The sequence below is a fragment of the Mercenaria mercenaria genome, unplaced genomic scaffold (genome assembly GCF_021730395.1).
Source record: "Mercenaria mercenaria strain notata unplaced genomic scaffold, MADL_Memer_1 contig_3271, whole genome shotgun sequence".
NCBI lineage: Eukaryota > Metazoa > Mollusca > Bivalvia > Venerida > Veneridae > Mercenaria > Mercenaria mercenaria.
The window spans coordinates 25,094-47,978 of record NW_026461394.1 but is presented as its reverse complement, the minus strand read 5'-3'; the positions used below and the strand labels follow the sequence as shown (position 1 = coordinate 47,978).

The window sequence follows — 22,885 nt, the reverse complement described above, 5'->3', positions numbered from 1 at the left end:
CTCTGCTAACTGTTAATCCAGTTTCTTTGTTTTCTATCTCCAGTTTCTGACAACGTGATGGTCTAATAACAATGTTAAAATATTCACATAGACTTTTTCAGCTCCATTCGTCATTTTGGGTTCCGTCGTGATTTTACAAGTACAGTCCGAATTTGGGTCCAGACTGTGCTCACACCACTCCAAGTCAATCCCAGAATGATAATTACTCATGTATTTCCTTAACATGTACATCCAGGTAGATAACCTCATATCCAAGTCTGTCCTTACTTTTGCTATGTCCTCGTACTTCACGTACAGACACTTCTTTGCAGTCAGAAAATCACGTAAGGCACACTCCACATCAATCAAATATTCACTGTCTGGTATGTTTGAAAAGTCCACAGTCAAACTTGTCCTGTTCTTGATGTAGGCTGTGAATAATTCCATCCAAGTTTCTACCGAAATTCCAAGATGTAGTCTACTAATATTTGCTTCGTTAATCGACACCTTGTGATGTGTCGGACACGCCTCGCTCAGTACAGTACTAAAGGAATTCGACATTGTGTTGAATACCGCCGAGCTATTTTCCATCTTGTTTATCTATGGTAAGATGCCATCCTTTCACACATTTTTATAGTGCAAAAATGTTATAAAATTATAAATTTGCTCTCAAAACATCGCCCTGCGGCATGCCATTTTTCCCTTTCAACACAGTGGGGCACCGCCTTGCAAAAAAGTTTCATCGTAGCAACAAAATTTATGTTCACTAATCCAGCTTTTGACACATGCTTCATTGTCATTTCTTGTGGCAGGACTCTGTCTCTGACTCTGCTGCATCATAGTTCAAACAACAACAGTAGTCGACAGACACATAGCACAGCTTCATGATAGTTACCAACTGCATGTCTGCAGCAACAAATATGCAGCAAAACGAACCTTTACCTCCATAAAACACCCCCGATTTAAAGGGGGGGGGTCTTTTTTCAGTCATTTTTTCTTCTTTTCCCGGACAAAAATCACTCTAAAACACCCCACCTTCTACCACAAACATCCTTTGCAATCCAACTTTTTTTCAAATCCCATTTTGGTAATATTTTTGTTATCTCTATGTTTCGGTCAATAAACGTTCACAGATTATACTACATTGCCACTTTATCAATTTTTGTGTGTTTTTAATGAAATTTCTGAGTTATAATTAGTGTAGTTGCGCAAAACCTCAACATTTTCCAGTTTATTGGTTTCAAGAGTTATTATATTCTGCTTTTTGTTGATTTTGAAGTTTAGGCAGTGCATCTCCACTTCATGTCTTTCTGTCGTGTCTGAATATTTCCAATTGTTGAGAATATGTGACATAGAGATGTACACTACTTCTTGATCGAAGAAGATTAAAGCATACAACGTGGAAAAAAATTGTCAGATATGCGATCTTAATGAAACTTTAAGGTGAATTTCATTTTTTTAAATGTTGAGTTATTACGTCCAAAGTTAATGAAACGTTATCATTATACTCGTATTTATAAGTGTGTATAAAATTTAGAATTGCTACAGTCAAGTAACAAATCTACTTTTGTTGATTTGTGTAAATGTATAACATTAGCTGATAAAAAGGAAGATGTTGCTATGTCTTGAAAGTGTATGTGCGTATGTTTATATCACAACGGCTTCCACTGTGTAAGGGTTTAAATAAAAAATCAGTAAAATTTCCTATTTTAAATAATCTTTTATACAACAACATTTTCAACAACTAAACAGTTTAAGAAAAGCAAAATAGTTTACACTGCAAGAAAAGTTGTTCTACCAGTGTTCATGCTCACTTCGAGTTTTAACATGTAATTGGGTGCACTAAGATTTGTAAGCAAAATCTGAACACCAGACAAATACTAAATCCTGAAACGCTTTCTAGTGTAGATGCAATCGATGTCCCATTGTACTACGTGGTAATTATAATTCGGTTGCAGTCACTCTTGTTCTTTCCCAGCGCACATCTAAAACTCCTTAATAAGAACATTTCGTTGGCGCGATACAGTAATTTCTCATTTTTCTCGAGCAGTTGTGATGATCACGTGGCCCTGAAACGTTAAACAAAATAGTAGCATATCATTAAAAACTAAACTGCATTGGTGCAACTTTATACCTTTAAAAATATATTAAAAGGTTGCTCCTTTAAAAAACAGCACATGATAATAATTTAACTATATAATTTTGCTTTACTTAGCATATTAGCAATGCATAATCTTATTTGTCTCATTGAGTATTGCCTTGAACTCAAGTTCGGAATCAAAGCCATCATACTCGACTATTTTCACTGACACGCCATATATAGTTATCATGAAAAAATAATTAGATTAACAAGTTAACTAATGGTTTCCAAAATACTTTCTTTTTATATTATCATGTGTCGAAGTGCCTATCTAACTATACCCCTTATTAAGGTTTATCTACTGTAACATTATTGAAATTAAATCAGTTATTTATATCCACACCTTCAAACTGCAACCGACAAAGTTTGGTACGGAGAACTAGTTGAGCGTTGAAATCCTTGTCTGGGATAATTCCGTTAGAGGATGCTCTCCACTTCTCAAATATTATGTCGTACAGCGTTTGGAAAATATAATACGTCAATTATGTCTTGCATGCCGATCACTCAGCAATCCTTTTAAACATATATTGAGATTCCATTGATGCAGACTAGAAGTTTTGTTTCCTTTTTCATCTTTTATGTACCTAAAATAACAAATATAAGGACAAGATAGAACATAATTATATCATACATGTGCACGTTTATAGTACATGTATACAACATATGTTCAAGATATGCCTCGTTCTTTCAATATTATCTTCAAATGCTTAAATGAAGTTTACGGACCATCTAGTTAACAATTAGTTATTCGAATTAATAGAACTTCCAGGCAAGCGTGATCACATTTACATGAGCACCAGCCCGATGTTAGTCATGCTGGAAATTGGTGAGCCGGGAAGGACATCAATTCAGTTGGTGAACCGGGAAGGCGAAATTTTAGTTTACTGATTTTCGGAAAGTTTAGATTCCAATGACTAATCAAGGTATCACTGACATCTGTTTACCATAAAAGAACAGCCGTCAATGCTTGGATTTATCAGAAATGCATGTAAACTCTTGTTATGCGACATAATATGGTGTGGTGAATAGGGAAGTGTTTCCATGAAGTGCATTGTGCACGAATGTTCTCTTACACGGAAAGCTTTCTTGAAAAATACAAACGTAAATGATAAACTAGACGCATGTGCGGGTACTTTCGACTATATGTCATTTCCGAATCTATTAGTTATCAATGAAATAATCGCAAGTTTACTCACCGAATCGAGATGTTTTGACACAAAAAAGCCGCATCGGGAAGTGTTGCGCGCACCTGTTGATGACGTACTATACCACCCCTGTGTGTACAACAGCCTATATCTGGCTGTGCCCAACCGTTGAATGAATCCATTCTCTGATCATAGTGAGCTTGTGGTGTATGTGTCAGGCATAATCCACATTGTTGCAGTATATTCTATGAGAAACTGTGAGCCTATAACAGTATTTAAATATACCTGACATATCTTTATCTTTGGTGTAACCTGGACTGTATGAAGGAGGAAAATGCTGTGAAATGACCGGTCGGAGTATAATAGAATATAATCTCCTATTATATACATATAATAAAATCTGTATACTAGTAACTTATATACCAATAAACGTAGTTTAGTAGGAAAAGCTTGGATCGTGTGACCCAAGCGCAGGGTATGTTCTCCATGACGCTTTGATAGAATGGCATTGCTTTTGAAACTATTCGTCCTCCGTGGAAAGGTTGTCAGTTACTTGCGGAGAACAGGTTAGTACCCATGGCGTACATAATCAAGGAACACTGGTAAGATTAACTGCCCGACTTCATAAAACTTAAACGGAGCTAAACCCGACAGACAAATATTAGTAAACTTATGTACGCTTCCACAAAATATACTAGACTCAGAAAGTGTGCCAGTAAATTGTTTTTATAAGAGGTCATTTTTCTAAACCCAAATATTTCCGTTACCGTATCATCCATTAGATACTAATACATTATATTGGGAATGCGAAACTATTTAGCAAAGTTCAAAGTTATATTAAAATAATTAATGTTTTAATTAATTGTAACTGCTTGTAATAGTGCTTAAAAGTTGGTTTCAAACAAATTTAAAATAACACTTTTCCTTTTATATTTTCCGATATACATTTCCAATTATGTTCCAGCTATGATGAATATTGCTTTAAATGAATTGATATGCTTTTAATGTTAGTTAAAAGTTAACTCTGTTATCTTGATTATACAGGTCTTTTTTCTCCGATTTTCTCGATTTCCCTATCCCATGTTTTCCAATTATAAATTCACTGCTTTTAAAATGTATTCATCTTTATGTAATTTCAAGTTAAAAGTTATTAATAGAAATATATGCTTTCACTGTCACATTGTTTAATAATACGATGTCGATATAACTGGTAGCACAGTCCATTCGTATACCCGAACTACTATTAATATGAGCCAAATATTTCATAGACAATCCCTCATAATTTAATACATATGTTTGTTTGTTTTGGGTTTAACGCCGTTTTTCAACAGTATTTCTGTCATGTAACGGCGGGCAGTTAACCTAACCAGTGTTCCTGGATTCTGTACCAGTACAAACCTGTCCTCCGCAAGTAACTGCCAACTTCCCCACATGAATCAGAGGTGGAGGACGAATGAATTCAGACGCAATGTCGTTTATAAAATCGTCACGAAGAACATACACCCCGCCCGAGGATCGAACTCACGACCCCGCGATCCGTAGACCGTCGCTCTCCCTATTGAGCTAAGCGGGCGGATTTTAATATATGTAGAACCATGCTTGAATGAGTGTAAACAACCCGCTCTCTGAGTTTAGAAACTACTACCAAACTCATAGTCATAGATGTGTTTATGTTTTAAAATTTCTTTTCAATTGTCCTATACATTTTCCACAATTTCTTATTTTTTAATAGTTTTATCCGTGTTAGTTACACTGAGGCATCATTAATCACAGTAGGAACTAGTATGCAGAGGTTTATAGACAGTTTGCGGTTTATAACAAAACTGTGGCATCAGAAATTTGTCCACCTTAAAACATCTATGAATCAATAGACAAATAAACTACATGTGTAATTATCAGTAATAAAAACAACAAATTGTTTATTGGGTATATCTTTTTACAACTATATATTTTAACATATAAACTGTCTTTAAGAATAACCTTACACCAACCGTTCGTACAACATTTCCATAAGCAGCACCTGCTAAACTTCAACAAATACCAATTTTTCTTACCTACATTTGTTTGCTATTCACTTCTGTGGGCTCAAGCATCATAAGGGTCATGAGAAGAAGACTTAAAAAACAAACCCAGCCAAATCATTGTCATTTTTTTACGAAAATCAAGTTGTAACTATAAAAAACACTCTAAACAGAAAAAAAATATGAAAGAAAAATTGTGGGGTAAATAGTGGCATCCGTTACACCCTCGCTTACTACGCTAGTGAAAAATACACACGTGTATAAATGGAAACCCAGGGTTGATGTATATCTAAATATAACTATGAATGTATATATAAATAACTAATGTGCTATAAATAGAAATTTTTGATTAGGTGTGTTTAAATATATCAGCAGGTCATTTACATGAGTAAATGGAAACTGATTCATTATTATATTGGATTTGTTTGGTATCCCATGGAGAACAACTCTTAAATGAAATCGTATTACTCGAAGCACAATCCATTCGTATATGTTAAGCATAATTTATTTGCTTAATATTTTATTAAATTACATCAAATATTTCATAGCCATATTTTAAAAGGTAGAATCATACTTCAAATAAATCTGTTTTGTGAAAACAAACTGCTTTCTCGGCCATACCCGTAGATATTTTTGTTTTTGTTGTAACGTCGTACCGATACAATTATAGGTCATATGGCGATTTTCCAGCTTTGATGGTGGAGGAAGACCCAAGGTGACCTCCGTGCATTATTTCAACACGGGCGCGGACCTGGGTAGAACCAGCGACCTTCCGTAAGCCTTCTGGCTGGCTTCCTCGTATGAAGAATTCAACGCCCTGAGTCGGAGGCACGAACCAACGTCGGTGAGAGGCAAGTGGTTAGAAATTAAAAAAAAATCCGCGACCTTAACCACTCGGCCACGGAGGTCCCTACTTATAGTCATAGATGTGTTTATGTCTTAACATTACTTTTTAATTGTCGTATAGCATTCTGTCTATATGACACCAACGATTACGTCGGCTTGAAATTTTTCAGTTTTCCGTGTTTTAACGATACTAGAATTGTTTTTTCTAATAATCATATTTAAATGAACATATCATTGCCATCATTTGGTTTGACGCATGGTAATATACCCCAGTTTCATAGTTTACTGCGCAGATTTATTTTTTATTTTATTTTTATAGGAGCGGGTGTGGGGGCGGGTAACGTCGCGCAAAAATTAACCACGCAGGCAAAGCCGTCCAGTGCATCTGAACTGTGTTATATTATTATGTTTTCTGCAGGAGCATGCCTACTGTTCGGATTAGTATTCTCAGTAAATTGTGTTAATATGGCCCTTACTGTAATATTTGTTGTGATTTTCTACGTACTATGTTTCATATAATAGCTTTTTTTCACTTCAGTCATATTTTAAGTGGAAATTTTAGACAAGAAATCTTGATTACTATAATGCATAATATGTACCTGGTGTTTAAAAAGATACGACAATGTGCATGTATATATACACCTTATAGTTGTTTGATGTGACTTAATAACCTGGTGTTTAGGTTTACCTTTTTGTGGATAGTTTATACCTGATGTTGCATATAGCATCTTTTGTGGACATAAAATTGTCGTAGTAGTTATAGTCATTTGTTCCTGTTGTTCTAGATTGTTTTAAAAGCAGTTTGCCTTTTCTATATGTCGTACATGTATATTTGCCAGAAATTTGATACTGATTACATTTTGTGAATATTAAGCTGGATATTGGCAACAGTTGTTTAATATTGCTGATACTTGATATTTGTAACTGCTTTTTTGATACTGTTTTTTTCCCCTTCATATTTTGTACCTGTCGGTGTTTGTGCCTCTTTTGTAAGTACTTGCAATGCTTCTTTGAGTTTTTCGCATGAAACAACAAATCAAAATGAAACTTTTCCTTCCTTTATTTGTCTAAATCAATAAGTTTCAAAACATAACTCATAAAACCGTAAAGGAGACGAAAATGTTACTTCACGTTATATATAATGCAATATCACATTCATTCATACATATTTTCTATGTATCTGTTTCTTCAGTTCAGTTTAAAGTATCAGTACGTAATCATGGCATATACGCTCTAATGCGTTCAATTATGGGAGCTTGACACACAACGCACTGACCGACTTCTGGTGCACAAGTTTCACATGTGACCATGTGGCTACATGGTACGAACACCGTGTTTGAATTCTTGTTCATACACACTCGACAAGGCATCAAACCGTTGGGTGCGTTATCCTCTTCCTCGTCATCTGCAATTACACACGTAATAAATCAATTCAAAGTATAGAGGATAAATGGATGAATGTGTGTATAATAAAATTATATATGAATATGTCTTCTTTGATGGTGACATCAAATGATTTCTACATAAAACGAATATTTGCAAGATTGTTTTATGACAAAAAAGCTAGAGGAGAAATAAAGGAAACTATTTTAACGTCAATCGTGATGTCGGAAAGAAATATTAGATAAAATTCAATAACTTAATTCAAAATAAAGTTCTTCTCGTTATAAGATATTGTTGAAAAACGGAGCTGAAAATAAAATAAAAATATATTACTTGGATGTTCGACATTTTGTTCTACATGTGCATCGATGAACTCGGATCCTTTAACTTCTGCAACATAGTTACACTTTGGAAGCGACTGTGCATGCACTATCCAGGGGTCATCGCCGTGTTCCCAGTTACGTATCCCAGTACCACATGAAAAACACTTTACAAAATCGTATGTTCCTGAAAATAAATGCTTTGTTAATCATTTTGTCCATTCTTTAGTTGTATTCATTTATCTAAATAGCTATACACCTTCTCGACTGTCATTCAATGAGCTAATGTCGTAAAAAACAGTCAAGAAAAAAAACGCTGTAACATCCCCTTGTTTGCAATATAACAAATCAACGAGGCAACCTCATGAGTAAATTGTACCTTTTATAGTCGCTAAATATGCCATGTATATGAATGACCGAAATCATGAACATTAACAAGGACAAGTTCATAATGCATAAAAATGAGCGCACACAGATTGATCAACAATCGTATACGTCATCAGTGAAGAACGAGTAGTCGAAATACATTGCATTACAGGGATATTTTTGATGCGCATGCGCAGCACATTGACATGAAGAGAACGAACTGAAAAAGGTAAGTGCGGTATTTCATTTTTGGAATGGTTAATGCTTTATGTCTTTATATCAAATACAAGACTTGTATTGCCAATATTTTGCTTGCTACCTACAGATTTAGCCAATTGGAATCCAAAAATGATTTCAACGTGTAGAACTTAGTACTGAAATCTTACTTGTATTAGTGACAGTAGCCATTTACTTAACATAATTATGGCGTCAATGTTTATCATTAATTAACAGCTTATAATGTGCATTCAGTTGACTATTAATTACTGTAATTCATACATTTAGTTTACGATAAATATTGTAGAATTCTTGAAGTAACAATATGGTGGCAGATATCTGCCATTTCGTATTGGCAAGTCGGCCCGTTTGAATAGCGCCAACACTCTAGAACGACAAATTAGCACGCTAATACGACAAATATCTTATTTATCGTATCCACGCGCTTGTTTGTCGTTTCTGGCGTGTTGGTGACCTTCAAACGCCAAATTCATGATTGTTGGCCAAAACGACAAATACCTTATTTGCCGCATTGGCGATATTATTTGTCGTTCTGGGTGTGCTGGTGCCCTTCTAACGCGCCAACACCCCAAATTCGTGACTGTCGGCCAGAACGACAAATACATTATTTGTAGTATATTATTTTTCGTTCTGGTGCGTTGGTGTGTTGGTGCTCTGAAAGTGTGCCAGCACGCCAGAACGTAGTGGCAGAAACCGGCCACAATATAACAGAAAATCAGGCTATTTTTACCTCAACTTTTAACACTACGCATGCAATCATTGGTATCCCAATAAAAGCTTCATAAACTATTACTGGAAAAACCAGTAAATCTAAAATGTTAAATGATAATTTATAAAAGTAAATGTAATTCAATTATTAATGCCTGTGTAAAACAGCCCCGCGGACGCGAGTTCTTCAGGTTGAACTTTGTCCCCATGTGCCCATCCGTTGAATGAATCCAGTCTGTGTTCATAGTTTTCGTAGTCTTGGTGTTTGTGGTAGATATTGCCAGGCATGATGTACTTTTTTCCTTTGTACGCTGTGAAGTCAATGCTATTTTTAGAATTTGAAAAACTTCGAATGTATTAATTTCAGAAACTGCGAAAGTTAGACGCATTTTCCTGTAGATAAAATATTATCGTTTTATTCCTACAATATACATTTCATAAAATGTAGATGCTAATGATAAATATAGACCAAGCAGTCGCAGGTGGCAGTAGCGTACCTAGAAATGGCTCATTGTCATAGGGGCAAAAAAAATTCAAAATGACTTTTTTACTTTTTTTTCCTTAGAAAACATAATAATTGTAATATGTTTAAGTGTAGTTGGCTCATGGACTCATACTGTATACTAGGCTACTGCCACCTGTGCAAGCAGTTAGGGGATTGGTGACAGGGTCCGTTAGAAAAGGAAAATCACGTCGTAACTAGATTTGCTAAAATAGGGAATCACATCGTAACAAAAACAGTATTTTTCATACATGTTACACTCGTAAAAGGAAATTATTTGATTTGTAAAATAATAAGGTTTACAATTAGACAGATCTACTAAGACTTTTGATGTGTCGGTGCGGCGTTAAACATCCAACAACAACAAAATTTAAAAAAAGATTTTTGATTGTGATATGTTGGTGGATTTTTTATCAAATTTTGTTGAAAAAAACCTACTTCTTTGAGATTCAATGGGCCGAACTTTGGCAAAAATAAACGTCCCAAAAACTGTAAATTTAAGTTAATCGGGAGTGCTCAGATCTACGGTCTGCGGTCGTAATTTCGATTCCCGGATGAAACGTATGTTTTTCGTGACGATTTGATAGAATGACAATGTGTATGAAACCATTCCGTCCCCTGAGAAGTTGTCCGTTACTTGCGAAGGACAGGTAAATTCGCCCTTACATAAACTGAAGTACTGCCGAAAAACAGCGTTAACCTCCAACTTCGCCGAATAAAGGTGGGATGCATTCGCACTCGACGCATTCCCACCTGCTACGCCTTCAACGGAAACCCAGCTATGCTATTAATAGACTAAAGCTAAATATAACTATTGCAAGTATAAATAACTTTTATGTAAAAAGGCACCTTGACTGTCTGATTCACATTTATTATTAGTTATTTTCTCATGTAAATTTTATAAGTATTTACAACTCATCTTTATATTGTTTATGAATATTGTAGCATATAAATTAACATTTACATATCATATAAAACATGGTTATATTTATAACTGATTCAATATGAGTTAAAAATAGTTTGACAAGATTTTCAAGATTTATTCATATACACTCAGTACATTTTACATGTACTATGCCCCAACGATAACTTGATATTTACAAACATGACTATTAATAGATTAAAATGGAACATAGGGAATTCAACATTTTCCTAAAATGTTACAATCTAAATATTTCCAGTTTTATACTAGTTACGAATTAGCTCAGTGGTAAAGCATACAGTCCATATTCAACAGATCTTTTGCCGTGTGGGTTCGAAACTCAGCATCGACATTTCTTTTTAAATTTTATTTCACTTTTGCATAAATATTAAGATTCCTTCATGAGCTCTGTGACAACACGACAGAGAGGTATCTAAAGGCGATATTGCAGATCAGAATAGTTTTTTAGTTTATTACACAATAAAGATGATATTGATTAAATGCATGCAGGTAGCCATGCAAATAATGAACATACTAGTGTGCTATATAAAGACATATATACAAATACAAGTATGCCCACGGGTATCGAGCCCACCAGCACATTTGACCTCTAAGTGCGACCTTGACCTTTGACCTAGGGACCTGCTTCTTACGCATGACACTCCGTCTTAAAATGGTGAACATTCATGCCAAGTTACATCAAAATCCTACCATGCCTGAAGGAGAAATGCTCCGGACAAACTTCAATTTGACCTTTGAGATAGGAACATGGGGTTTGCGCATGACACGCCTTCTCATTGAGTTAAATATTAATGCGAACTCTAAACAAGCTTGGTCCATGCATGTCAAAGTTATGGTCCAGACAAAATCGGACAGACGCACGCACGCACATACACAGAAAATGGCGACTATATCGAGCTCAACGCAAGCGTGCTCGACAATAAACCATCAAAGAAAGAAACAAAAATACGGAAGCAAAAATGAAAACGAATATGAAAAACAAAAACAAAAATCTGAAGAAAAAAAAACCCTCGTGAGGATTCGAACCCACAAAACGATCTGCTCACACCCAATTATTGTCTGCATTTTATTCAACTGAGCTATGTTGCCATATACTTTTACTGGACATTTGAAATGAAAGAAATACTAATATTTGCTTGTCAATTAATGTGCAAGCATTATGAATGGTTATTTCATCAGTTATCATGAATTAGACTCGTCCTCGCGTTTCGGCGGGAATCACGTTATCATTGGGGATTAGTAACACATGAGATGTCCCAACTGCTGCTCTATTATATATAATCGTATATCTTCATTCTTAATGTTTTGGATGGCAGTCTGTTTGTCGGTTTGCATCTTATAACAAGAGTGCAAGAATGTCACAATATACGCCCGTCACAGCAAATTTCTTTACTCTAGCACCTGTATTTGCAAATGGAATTTTAATTTTGTGGTTGTTTAGTAATAACTAAGTGTTTTGTTTTCGAAGTCCACAAAAAAACTCCTTACCAGGTAGAGATACCTTAAAATACACCTAAAATTGGAAAGTAACATCTATGTTGTACCACAGAAAAGTGGTCTTGGTTTTTCCCTACGGTCAATTATAAAAAAGTTACAATATAAGTTATTTATGTAACAACTAAGGGAAGTTAATCTTAAAAAAAAAAAAAAAAAAAAAAAAAAAAAAAAATCAAAAAAAAAATTGTAAGTCCTCACAAAAATCTTTACCAGGTAGAGACTGGTCAAAATACACCTCAAAATTGGATGTAGCATGCATGTTGTACTACAGAAAAGTGGTCTCGATTTGTCCCTACAACTAGTAATGAAAAAGTTACAATATAAGCTATTTATAGTAACAACAAAGGGAAGTAATTCTAAAGAAGGGAACTGCGCATGACACTTCGTCTCATGATGGTGTATAATTGTATCAAGTTACATCAAAATCCCTCCATGCATGAAGAAGAAATGCTTCGGACAAAGTCATTCTTGTATCTGACCTTTGGCCTCTAAGTGTGACCTTGACCTTAGACCAAGGGACCTGGTTCTTGCGCATGACACTACGTCTCGTGGTGGTATACATTTGTGCCAAGTTATATCAAAATCCCTCTATGCATGAAGAAGAAATGCTCCGGACAAGGTTTTCATTCTTGTATCCTTTGACCTCTAAGTGTGACCTTGACCTTAGACCTAGAGACCTGGTTCTTGCACATGACACTCCGCCTCATGGTGGTGAACATTTGTGCCAAGTTATATCAAAATCCCTCTATGCATGAAGAAGAAATGCTCCGGACAAAGTTTTCATTCTTGTATCCTTTGACCTCTAAGTGTGACCTTGACCTTAGACCTAGGGACCTGGTTCTTGCGCATGACACTCCTTCTCATGATGATGAACAATTGTGCCAACTTTCATCAAAATCCCTCTATGCATGAAGAAGATATGCTCCGGACAAAGTCATTCTTGAATTTGACCTTTGACCTCTAAGTGTGACCTTGACCTTAGACCTAGGGACCTGGTTCTTGCGCATGACACTCCGTCTCATGATGGTGAACAACTGTGCCAAGTTTCATCAAAATCCCTTCATGCATGTAGAAGATATGCTCCGGACAAGGTCTGTGGACGCCGCCCGCCCGCCCGCCCGCCCGCCAGGGGCGTTCCCATTATACGTCCCGTTTTTCAAACGGGCGTATAAAAATAAGAAAATAATAATTATCTTTTCCTAAAGCCTGGTAGTATTATTCTCACTGTTATAGCCATACTATAGTATTTCAAACAAGTACTTCAAACAGTAGGCCTAAAAGAAGTTTTTATTTAGAAAATCTTATTTCTCTTCTACATAAAAATGTCATTTTATGACTTTAATTATGAAATATACCGTTTACCAGATTTTTATTCATAATCTGTTCATCTTACAAAACTAATGTCACTGCATATTTTTCTTGCGTAGCGCTTAAAATACAACAAAATAAGTATGGTCAATTATTTTTAATCTGCAAAAGTTTTAAAATTACCCGCGGGTGATCAAGACTCCACCCCCAGATCAAACTGCTGAAAAATAACCCTCACGGAATAATTTTATAAATCTATGAGCATATTCTTTCTCTCATGAACTTGCTAACTACGTACTAGTCATTGTTCATAATAGCATTTATAAAAGCATTATAAGCAGTAAATGGCATTTGCATATAGATGGGATGTTCTACTCGTTGTTAATTCAAAAGTCTCTGATGCTCAATATATTTAGTATTTGCGAAGTTTTTTCCGTTTACATCTGTTATACGAGTTTATGTTTTGTGTCAGTGCGCTAGAGGAAAATAAGAAAGACAAATTTAGAAAATTATTCAATATGCAAGTAGTTCAAGTGTACTCTAATATGAATCAGTCAGCTTCTTTAATACACATGTACATGTATATAAATTGAGTAAGCGGCTAAATATATAGTACAAGTGGATAGTTTATAATAATCACAAATAACCAAATCTCGCATAAACCTGTTTTTGATGATAACATTTTACTCGCCTTAATTGAACAATCATATTTTTCTATTGATAAGTCGTTTTCATATTTTGGTCTTTTTTTAACTGATTGTGTGCAATTTGGGGATTTTTTATTTTTAGTTGTTAAGGAAATACCATAAAAATCGTATCGTCATAAATACATTAGACCAATCCGGCTGTACTACCTGATAAAAAAAGCATGATTGTGCCAACTGTGATATTATCGTTATTTTAAAACACTCGTGGGAGTGAAAACTATTTTCGAAGTACACAAGGTGAAATAAAATACTGTCTTTATAAATGACAGTTTCGCAAATGTTTGGGGTCAAAATCAGGTCTGAAAATTGTATTGAATATGACCCTGACAGTTACATTGCTTTGATGCATAATTATACACTTACTTGTCTGTGGGTTTTTTTAGTACGGGTTTACATCTGGATAGCTTCACCAACACCCTGACCGGAATTTGGATCCCACAGCATTTTCCGGAAAATACTTCGAAGTCGTTGGCCTTAAACCTCTCTGCAGATGTATGGCACAAACTATCTCTCTGGATGATTCAAACGAGAATGTGTACTGAGAGGATTAACTCCAGAATATCAATTTTTTCAACATACAATAATTTTGTATTGTTGAATACTAATAGTTTATTCAGATTGTCTTTTTCTAAAGCATTGTCTAAAATGTAACTTCATTTGTGCTGAAAATACATCGAAGTGTTACTTCCTTTTATTTACAATAAATAACAAAATTTCATTTCGAATCTTTTTAACAGAAGAAATAATTAAATTTCCGTTTCAATAGAGTAGAGAGCGGTAATTTAAAAATTAATAATAATGCTATTCAAGAATTCTAGGTTTAACTTATAATAACTGAAAAAAACATTTGCAAACATTTCTGCTTTTGTGATTTTTTATTTATACAAAATATTCATTAAAAAAGGAGATGTCACTTCACAGTGGTCCATAAAAAAGTTTAAACATCTCATACTTTTTATATAATGTAACTAAATAAGTAAATATTTTATTAAGTGACATGTGCATTAACAAAATATATAAGCGTATACACAAAAACAAATAAACGAAAGCATCCGGTCCAGTGGGCCTATATCTCACCCAGCCGGCAACATTTACAAATATGAATATATAAATAACATTTACATTTTGATGAAATGACATGGTTAAACATTTATTACATACACATGTATTTCATGATATATCGGATCAATAACTGTTTTATTATAATAGTTCAGAACAAATATTTATTGCAACTTATTTGATGTTTGAATGTAACAATTTATAGATAACTTCCATTCTACTTTTAGAAAGTCATACCCACTAACCATTAAACAGCATTTTTAGAACATATAATAACATTTAAAATAACAGATGTACTATGACAGATTAAAGATTAAGATTAGGGATAACCGTGTATTATACGGTTACCATTCAAATTTTGAAATATTATAACATTACATTTGCATAATGTTTGTTCGATAAATAGCATCTTTTTCGTTTATTTACAGATTGACAGGAGTCCCACAATGCTAAGGCAGAATCAGCAATATACATTTACATACACAATTGTATATCTATAACATGTACATACATACGTATACATGCAGATAGAGAATAATATTCTACTGGTAATGTGATATTAAAGAGATTCGCATTTTCTAAATTAGATATAACGTAACGAAATATGTCAATACATACTGAGCAGCTTTTCTAGGGCGCATAAAGAGCTGCTAAGAAACATATGTAGATTTATAGATTTGTATAGCCTGTCAGTAAAAAAGTACCATTTTCGTAGACCTTTGTATGCTGCAAATTGGTATTATTAAAACATGCGCTGAAAATAATAACAATAAGTATAAAAATATGAAAAATGCACCCGCCTCTTAAAAAGTTAAAATTGAGAAGGATAAAAAGAAAAGAAAAATTTCGCTCGCTCAATATTTTTTTTTTAAATTTGCTGAGTCAATTTTGAATGGTCTGAATGCATCGGTTTTTTCCAGTACAGTAACATATCATTAATAAGCCCACCATGTATAGAAATAAAAATGACAGACATACATATCTGATATATCCTATAAATTTTCAAAAGTTCCAGTTTTTAGATGACAACTTTATTGGTATGAAGTGATAAATTCTGTGAAATTATGATAACATCTTACCACTGGTTCTACTGTGAAAGACTGTGGAAGTAGTATAATTTAGGATAACACTTCCTTGATTTTTCAAGTCTAAGTAAACTGTGACAAAGTCGGGCACTGGCAACTTTTGAGAGAATAAAAATAGCTAAAACTACACTAAAGGGTCTTCTAAAGTATTGTTTTTAAAATCCGTTTACTGATCATTTTGCTTGCATTGATTGACACTGACCACAATAAAACTTTTTTTCTTTTCATACGAGAGGTTTTGTTTTTCCAAAGAAGAATTTTTTCATGAGGTCGTTCCGAAGAACTGCCGATTAATTTGGCATGGCCTATCGATATTGTAAGCCAAAGCGCTGGAAATGCATTGCAGATTTTTTTCTGGGGTAGACCTGCACTAGGAGTGAACCCACTCCCGCACCTACCCCCCCCCCGCTAGCACTTTCACGGCACTCATCCCTCACAAAAAATCCTGGCAACGCCTACATATTGTATCCGTTTTCCTCGGTTACTGTTGACTTTACAAAACTACATTTACTCTGCTGCTACCATCCAAGTTTAACATGGAAACTTATTTGGAAAATAAACAAGAATTATTTGTACTTCTGCTACAATTTTTAATTCACAGTCACTTTTGCAACAGCAAATAGTATTTCGAACAAAACAATAATAATCACAAAAACAACTTCAAATGAGATATATCCAAGCAACTATCCAGCACACACACTTTTCTTTCCCTTTCCTCTTTTTCTCTCCCCCTCTCCCCAGAAAGTTAACCCTTATATAGGTGTGTGACGGATAGCTGCCAGGATCATTTGGCAGAAGTCTGCCGGACTAACAGGCAGTACATGAAATACTACATAACTTTAAATATTGCGTGACTGCCGATTCTCTCTCCATCAGTCCAGCAGTATTGTATAATTACTAGACCTCTTCGACAGCCCCGGCAGTCACTCAATATTCTATTGAGCAAAAATAACCCTGAATGATATCAGACAGTAAAAAGTACTTATTTAACAAGAGTGCCAGAATGTCACAATATACGCCCGTCACAGCAAATTTCTTTACTCTAGCACCTGTATTTGCAAATGGAATTTTAATTTTGTGGTTGTTTAGTAATCATTGTAAGTCATTTGTTTTTCTAAGTCCACAAAAAAACTCCTTACCAGGTAGAGATACCTTAAAATACACCTAAAATTTGAAAGTAACATCCATGTTGTACCACAGAAAAGTGGTCTTGTTTTTTCCCTACGGTCAATTATAAAAAAGTTACAATATAAGTTATTTATAGTAACAACTAAGGGAAGATAATCTTAAAAAAAAAAAAAAAAAAAAAAAAAATCAAAAAAAAAATTGTAAGTCCACACAAAAATCTTTACCAGGTAGAGATTAGTCAAAATACACCTCATAATTGGATGTAGCATGCATGTTGTACTACAGAAAAGTGGTCTCGATTTTTCCCTACGACTAGTAATGAAAAAGTTACAATATAAGCTATTTATAGTAACAACAAAGGGAAGTAATTCTAAAGAAGGGAATTGCGCATGACACTTCGTCTCATGATGGTGTATAATTGTGCCAAGTTACATCAAAATCCCTCCATGCATGAAGAAGAAATGCTTCGGACAAAGTCATTATTGTATCTGACCTTTGGCCTCTAAGTGTGACCTTGACCTTTGACCTAGGGACCTGGTTCTTGCGCATGACACTCCGCCTTGTGGGGGTGAACATTTGTGCAAAGTTATATCAAAATCCCTCTATGCATGAAGAAGAAATGCTCCGGACAAAGTTTTCTTTCTTGTATCCTTTGACCTCTAAGTGTGACCTTGACCTTAGAGCTAGGGACCTGGTTCTTGCGCATGACACTCCGTCTCATGATGATGAACAATTGTGCCAACTTTCATCAAGAACCCTCCATGCATGAAGAAGATATGCTCCGGACAAAGTCATTCTTGAATTTGACCTTTGACCTCTAAGTGTGACCTTGACCTTAGACCTAGGGACCTGGTTTTTGCGCATGACACTCCGTCTCATGATGGTGAACAACTGTGCCAAGTTTCATCAAAATCCCTTCATGCATGTAGAAGATATGCTCCGGACAAAGTCTGTGGACGCCGCCCGCCCGCCCGCCCGCCAGGGGCGTTCCCATAATACGTCCCGTTTTTCAAACGGGCGTATAAAAAGTCCGATCAAATTTTATTAAGAAAAATGCCAGGCTGTTGCAATTAAACAAAATATACAACACAAACCCTGCTTGTGAAAATTACAACAATATAAACAAACATAATGTCAATTATTCTATATATGAACTTTTATCTATAAATAAAAACATAAATGTCAATTATTCTAAATATGAACTTTTTATCTATAAACATAAAATCCATGAGCCCTTCTATCACAGACAGAAATGAGCTATTGTTTGCATATTTAGGTTTGACATGTATGAAATCACAATAAAATATAGCCGTCGTTTATATGACTGAAACATTGTTGAAAAAAGACGTGAAACCCGAACACACACACACACACAATAAAATATAAATATAGATATAACATAAAATTCATCCTTGTAAACATGAAAAAAAAAACGTGAGATCGTAGAAGCTCGTCAGTAAATACACATGATAACTAATGCACTTGATTACTAATTTACTTGACCACGGATAAAGAATGTTGTATTTTATTGTTTTTGTGCGCAAGTCGTTTGAAACTGATGACAACAGCATGTCTCGCATTCTTCCTGAACAAACAACTTTTACTCTACAGTGTCCAATATATGTTTCGTGGTTTAGCAGTATTTCAGTTTTGTAACTGTGATTCTGTACCAGTACTAACCTTTTTCCTCTGCAAGTAACTGCCAACTTCTCTACGTGAATCTGAGGCGAGGATACCTTGTCCGATGATTAAATTCGCGACCACCGCAGATACACGGATCTACCTTCTCCCCATTGGACTTGGCTGACGGGCTGAACGGACTCACTACCTATTAAAGGAAAGTTCTTTGCTGTTCATCCATTCGACTACGAAGACACGTTCCCTTCAACTTTTTCACTGGGGCATTTCCAGCAGCAAATACAAACATTGCGCCCTTAATGCATATTCAAGACATGAAGGCTTTTACGCGACCTTTAATAGGTTGCCTGCAGATGGCACACTTCCGGATATGTGGTGCGCATGTCTCGCATGAAACCATATGGCCACATGGGATAAATACCACATTAGATTCTTTGTCCATGCAGATTTTGCAGGTAAGCTGGTCTATCAACCGTGAGTTCTCCTCTTGTAAATCTTTTGGATCTGTTGTTAATAGAAAACGAATATATACATTTTATAGCGCATACAATTAGTTGAAATTTCCACGTCGGCTAAATAGTGCAAAGATAACAAGACCGCCAGGGTGTTGGACGGTGAAATAAGTTCAAAGAGCTGCGGTATTTCTATCACATTACGCCCTGACGTACACTTTTTACAATGCTATTTTTTCTGTTCTTCATTAAATTATAAATGAGAATAGCAATTTTGTCAGGCTGCTAAAACTAGATTTAGCTGTAACGTAAGAATTCCTCAATTATGAAATGCTCGTACGGATATGCCAGAAACCATTTATTCATGATTCATTAGTTCAGTGAATAATCAGCACGTGGCCTTTTCTTTAATTTCATCTTTTCATAAAATTTGATATTTGTTGCGACTTGAAAGATTAGTAGAGGTAGTTACAAACCCGGTATATTACCTAATTCAATAGAAGAATTTGTAGCACCCTTTAGTGTTGCCTGCTCAGCTGTTGCATCCGTGCTGTGATGTAACTGTTTTTGATCATAAGTTGATGCAATTTTATCTGAATGTTCCGTTCCGTGTGCTTGTGAGTGTTTAAGCATGTCATCTAGTACTGTTTCTATAGTTGACTCTGTTACATCGGTGATTGCTACAACAAATGGTAAACAACTTCTGAATTGACATTAAAAGGTTTTTTTGCAGTATTTTGAAACCACCCCTCGGCTAAATTTTTGTTTTAGGCTGTAGGTTTAGGATAATTTCTGCACAGACGAAGTACACAATACAATAATACTTAGAAAGAACTAACCTTTGTATAAAGTATTTCCTACTTCTTTTGAACAATGCAATAAATATAATAAAATTATATTATGAAATAGTGGTTTACGAGGTATAAATGTCCAAAATTAAAATTTCACCTCAAGGTTGGTCTCCGAACCCTTAAAACATTATCATACAAAGCAGGTTTTGCAGTATGCGTAGAATCTCGTCTGTGGTAATTTATAGCATACTATCACGAGTACAATTTATGCACCTTTTCAGTACAGTTAACTTGTCTAAAGCAGCCAGTACAACAGTGCAATGTTAATATCGCACTTTCGTTTAGTAATAGGATATTGCGATAAGATGAGAAAACAGATGCGAAAATGCTTAGCATCGAGTTTTTGCGTTTTCGTATCGCACTCGCCCCCCCCCCCCCCCCCCCCCCCCCCCCCCCCAACATACATGGCGACGGAAGAGGCGAAGGGGCGAAATAACGATGGCATTGACTGAACAACGTAACCGGACGAAGATTACCTACAGTGTGTGGGAATTCACCTAGAAGTTAAAAATAAACTTGTTGGTTTACCTAAACTTAGCTAGTGGAAAAACGATAAAGATTTTAACGACAAGTTGTAGAATTGGTTATTTCCATTTAACATATCACCGTCTGAGTTTTGTTGACTCATTTACTAAACTTACCAATCCTTCCAAGGCTTGGTTGAATATCTGCCAGATAAAATCCCATAGAAAGAAGTGTTTGTTGTGTCAGCAATTTTTCTGTCGACATCTTGCTTTCCCTATAATTTGTCTTTACATTCGATGCAGTACCTTCGACACTTGGGCTTTTAGATCCTCTATTTCCTTTAACTGTGTTCAAAGCTTCCTCTCCAGATACAATTGCAGTCTGAAGAAAACAATCAAACAGAATTGAGTGCTTTATTACAATTCATTGTTATATAAATGGATATGAGTATTATCATTTCGTCACGCAGCATGACCAGAAATGCATTGTTTATAATACATTGTTACATAAATGGATGGCATATTCAAATTTTCAGTTTACACAGAGAATATTTGTTTGGTCTAGATGGACATATACCTTATAATACAGACCCATGTATTTTCTAACTTATGTCTAATAAAAGCCAGTGTCTTATTACCGATGAAGATTCTTGCTCGTCACAGCCAGATTGTACTTCTCTGTGTTGTCTGATGAACTCTGACCCTTTCTGTTCTCTTAAAAAGCAACATTCAGGAAACCACCTGGCATGCTCTTCCCATGGGCTATCACCATATTCCCAGTTACGAAGTCCACCTCCGCAAGAAAAGCATCTTACGCAGTCACTGATGCCTGTACAATAGAATATTGTTAGTTATCATATGCTTATGAATAATTTCATTGTTTGATAAGAAACATCTTTATCATTTTATTGTAATAATATAATTGTTTTATTAGTCATTCGCATTAAACAATTATAAATTTTTAATATATCTTTATCACTTCACACTTGTAAAATAAAAACTGCTGACAAACAGCCAGGACAAAAATTAAATGCTAGAATGTTAGTTTATTATCTTCAAAAATATTCTGTTGTTTCATTTTTTAATCTCTTAATGATAGATTTGATCCCATATATACCTGCGTAAAAGAAGCCAGCTGACACAAGACGTTCTGGGTCTATTACATCAGTACAGGGCCACCCTGTGAATGTGTTCATTCTATAATGATAGTTCTCATGATCGGGGTACTTGTGCCGTGGCTGTGTATAAAGACTGGTACCGCTTGCTTCAGACTGCCGACTTTGCCTCTGTACGTAGACCTCTCCACTTCGGATACTGCCATCAGTTACACTACTTCCGCCTCCTGTAGCACCTTGAACATCGCCGGCATGAATCCCTATGTTTGTTTGATCAGCTCCTACGATAAGGTGACAATCTGGTGAGAGTCTGGCATGTATATCTGCAACAGAATCACCCTCCCTCCATCCTCGGTACTCAAGTCCACACGAGAAACACGTGACACTGTCACTAGATCCGTTGTAATAAAATCCGTTTGACGCTAATCGTATTGGCATTACGGGTGAATCGAACGGAAATGTTTTGAATGTTTCATACCTTGCCCATTCAAACCTCATCAACCTGGCATTATTTCTGTTATTTTCTAACTCCTGAAAGTACGTTTCCAGAGAAGAGGGGAAAACCCAACACTTTTGTCTTGAAACCTGACTAAACGAAAAAATATGTTGGTAATTATCGTCCTTGTATTTTTGAAAAAGTCTTTTACTGATGCTTGTATTATATAAGTTCAATTTCTTGTTAACCAATAAACTTGAGTTATGTGACCTCCCATAGTTGATATGTGTGCTTTTCGACTTTAAAGAAATCCATATCACAAAGACATACCAGCAGCAAAATAAACACGAGAGCAGAATCACACTTTTTTGTTTACTTTTTAAACAAGAAAATCCTAGCTGATGTAAATATGCACAAGATATAACTGAAATAATATTCATTTCTGTAATCACACGCACTCTATCCGCCATTGATATGAAATATAAACTTGTTAAATAAATAACAATGAGATACTGTAAAGGTCTGGAGAACATTTTGGAACGAAATGTGATGAGA

At 35.2% G+C, this 22,885-nt stretch overlaps 2 protein-coding genes across 2 annotated transcripts; both read right to left on the bottom strand.

Moving 5' to 3' along the window:
- Positions 1–7,173: 7,173 nt before the first annotated feature.
- On the bottom strand, positions 7,174–9,470 carry LOC128552895 (putative inhibitor of apoptosis). The gene is made up of 3 exons (XM_053533966.1): positions 9,301–9,470; positions 7,848–8,021; positions 7,174–7,536 (listed from the first exon to the last, which is right to left on the bottom strand). Exons 1-3 carry the CDS (start codon positions 9,431–9,433, stop codon positions 7,349–7,351), a joined length of 495 nt encoding a protein of 164 aa, XP_053389941.1. The 5' UTR covers positions 9,434–9,470; the 3' UTR covers positions 7,174–7,348.
- An 8,926-nt stretch (positions 9,471–18,396) lies between these two features.
- Positions 18,397–22,885, bottom strand: LOC128552894 (baculoviral IAP repeat-containing protein 7-like). Its single transcript, XM_053533965.1, has 5 exons — positions 21,897–22,885; positions 21,418–21,608; positions 20,957–21,161; positions 19,953–20,144; positions 18,397–19,516 (listed from the first exon to the last, which is right to left on the bottom strand). Exons 1-5 carry the CDS (start codon positions 22,861–22,863, stop codon positions 19,320–19,322), a joined length of 1,752 nt encoding a protein of 583 aa, XP_053389940.1. The 5' UTR covers positions 22,864–22,885; the 3' UTR covers positions 18,397–19,319.

Excerpts from the sequence above, each read along its gene's own strand:
- LOC128552895 (XM_053533966.1), bottom strand. The coding sequence starts at position 9,433 with ATGCCTGGCAATATCTACCACAAACACCAAGACTACGAAAACTATGAA. Across the intron at positions 8,022-9,300 it reads CGCGGGGCTGTTTTACACAG|GAACATACGATTTTGTAAAG; the intron begins GCATTAATAATT and ends ATTTATTTTCAG. Across the intron at positions 7,537-7,847 it reads ACAAAATGTCGAACATCCAA|ATGACGAGGAAGAGGATAAC; the intron begins GTAATATATTTT and ends GTGTAATTGCAG.
- LOC128552894 (XM_053533965.1), bottom strand. The coding sequence starts at position 22,863 with ATGTTCTCCAGACCTTTACAGTATCTCATTGTTATTTATTTAACAAGT. Across the intron at positions 20,145-20,956 it reads ACCAAGCCTTGGAAGGATTG|CAATCACCGATGTAACAGAG; the intron begins GTAAGTTTAGTA and ends CATTTGTTGTAG. Across the intron at positions 19,517-19,952 it reads AAATTCTTCTATTGAATTAG|ATCCAAAAGATTTACAAGAG; the intron begins GTAATATACCGG and ends TATTAACAACAG.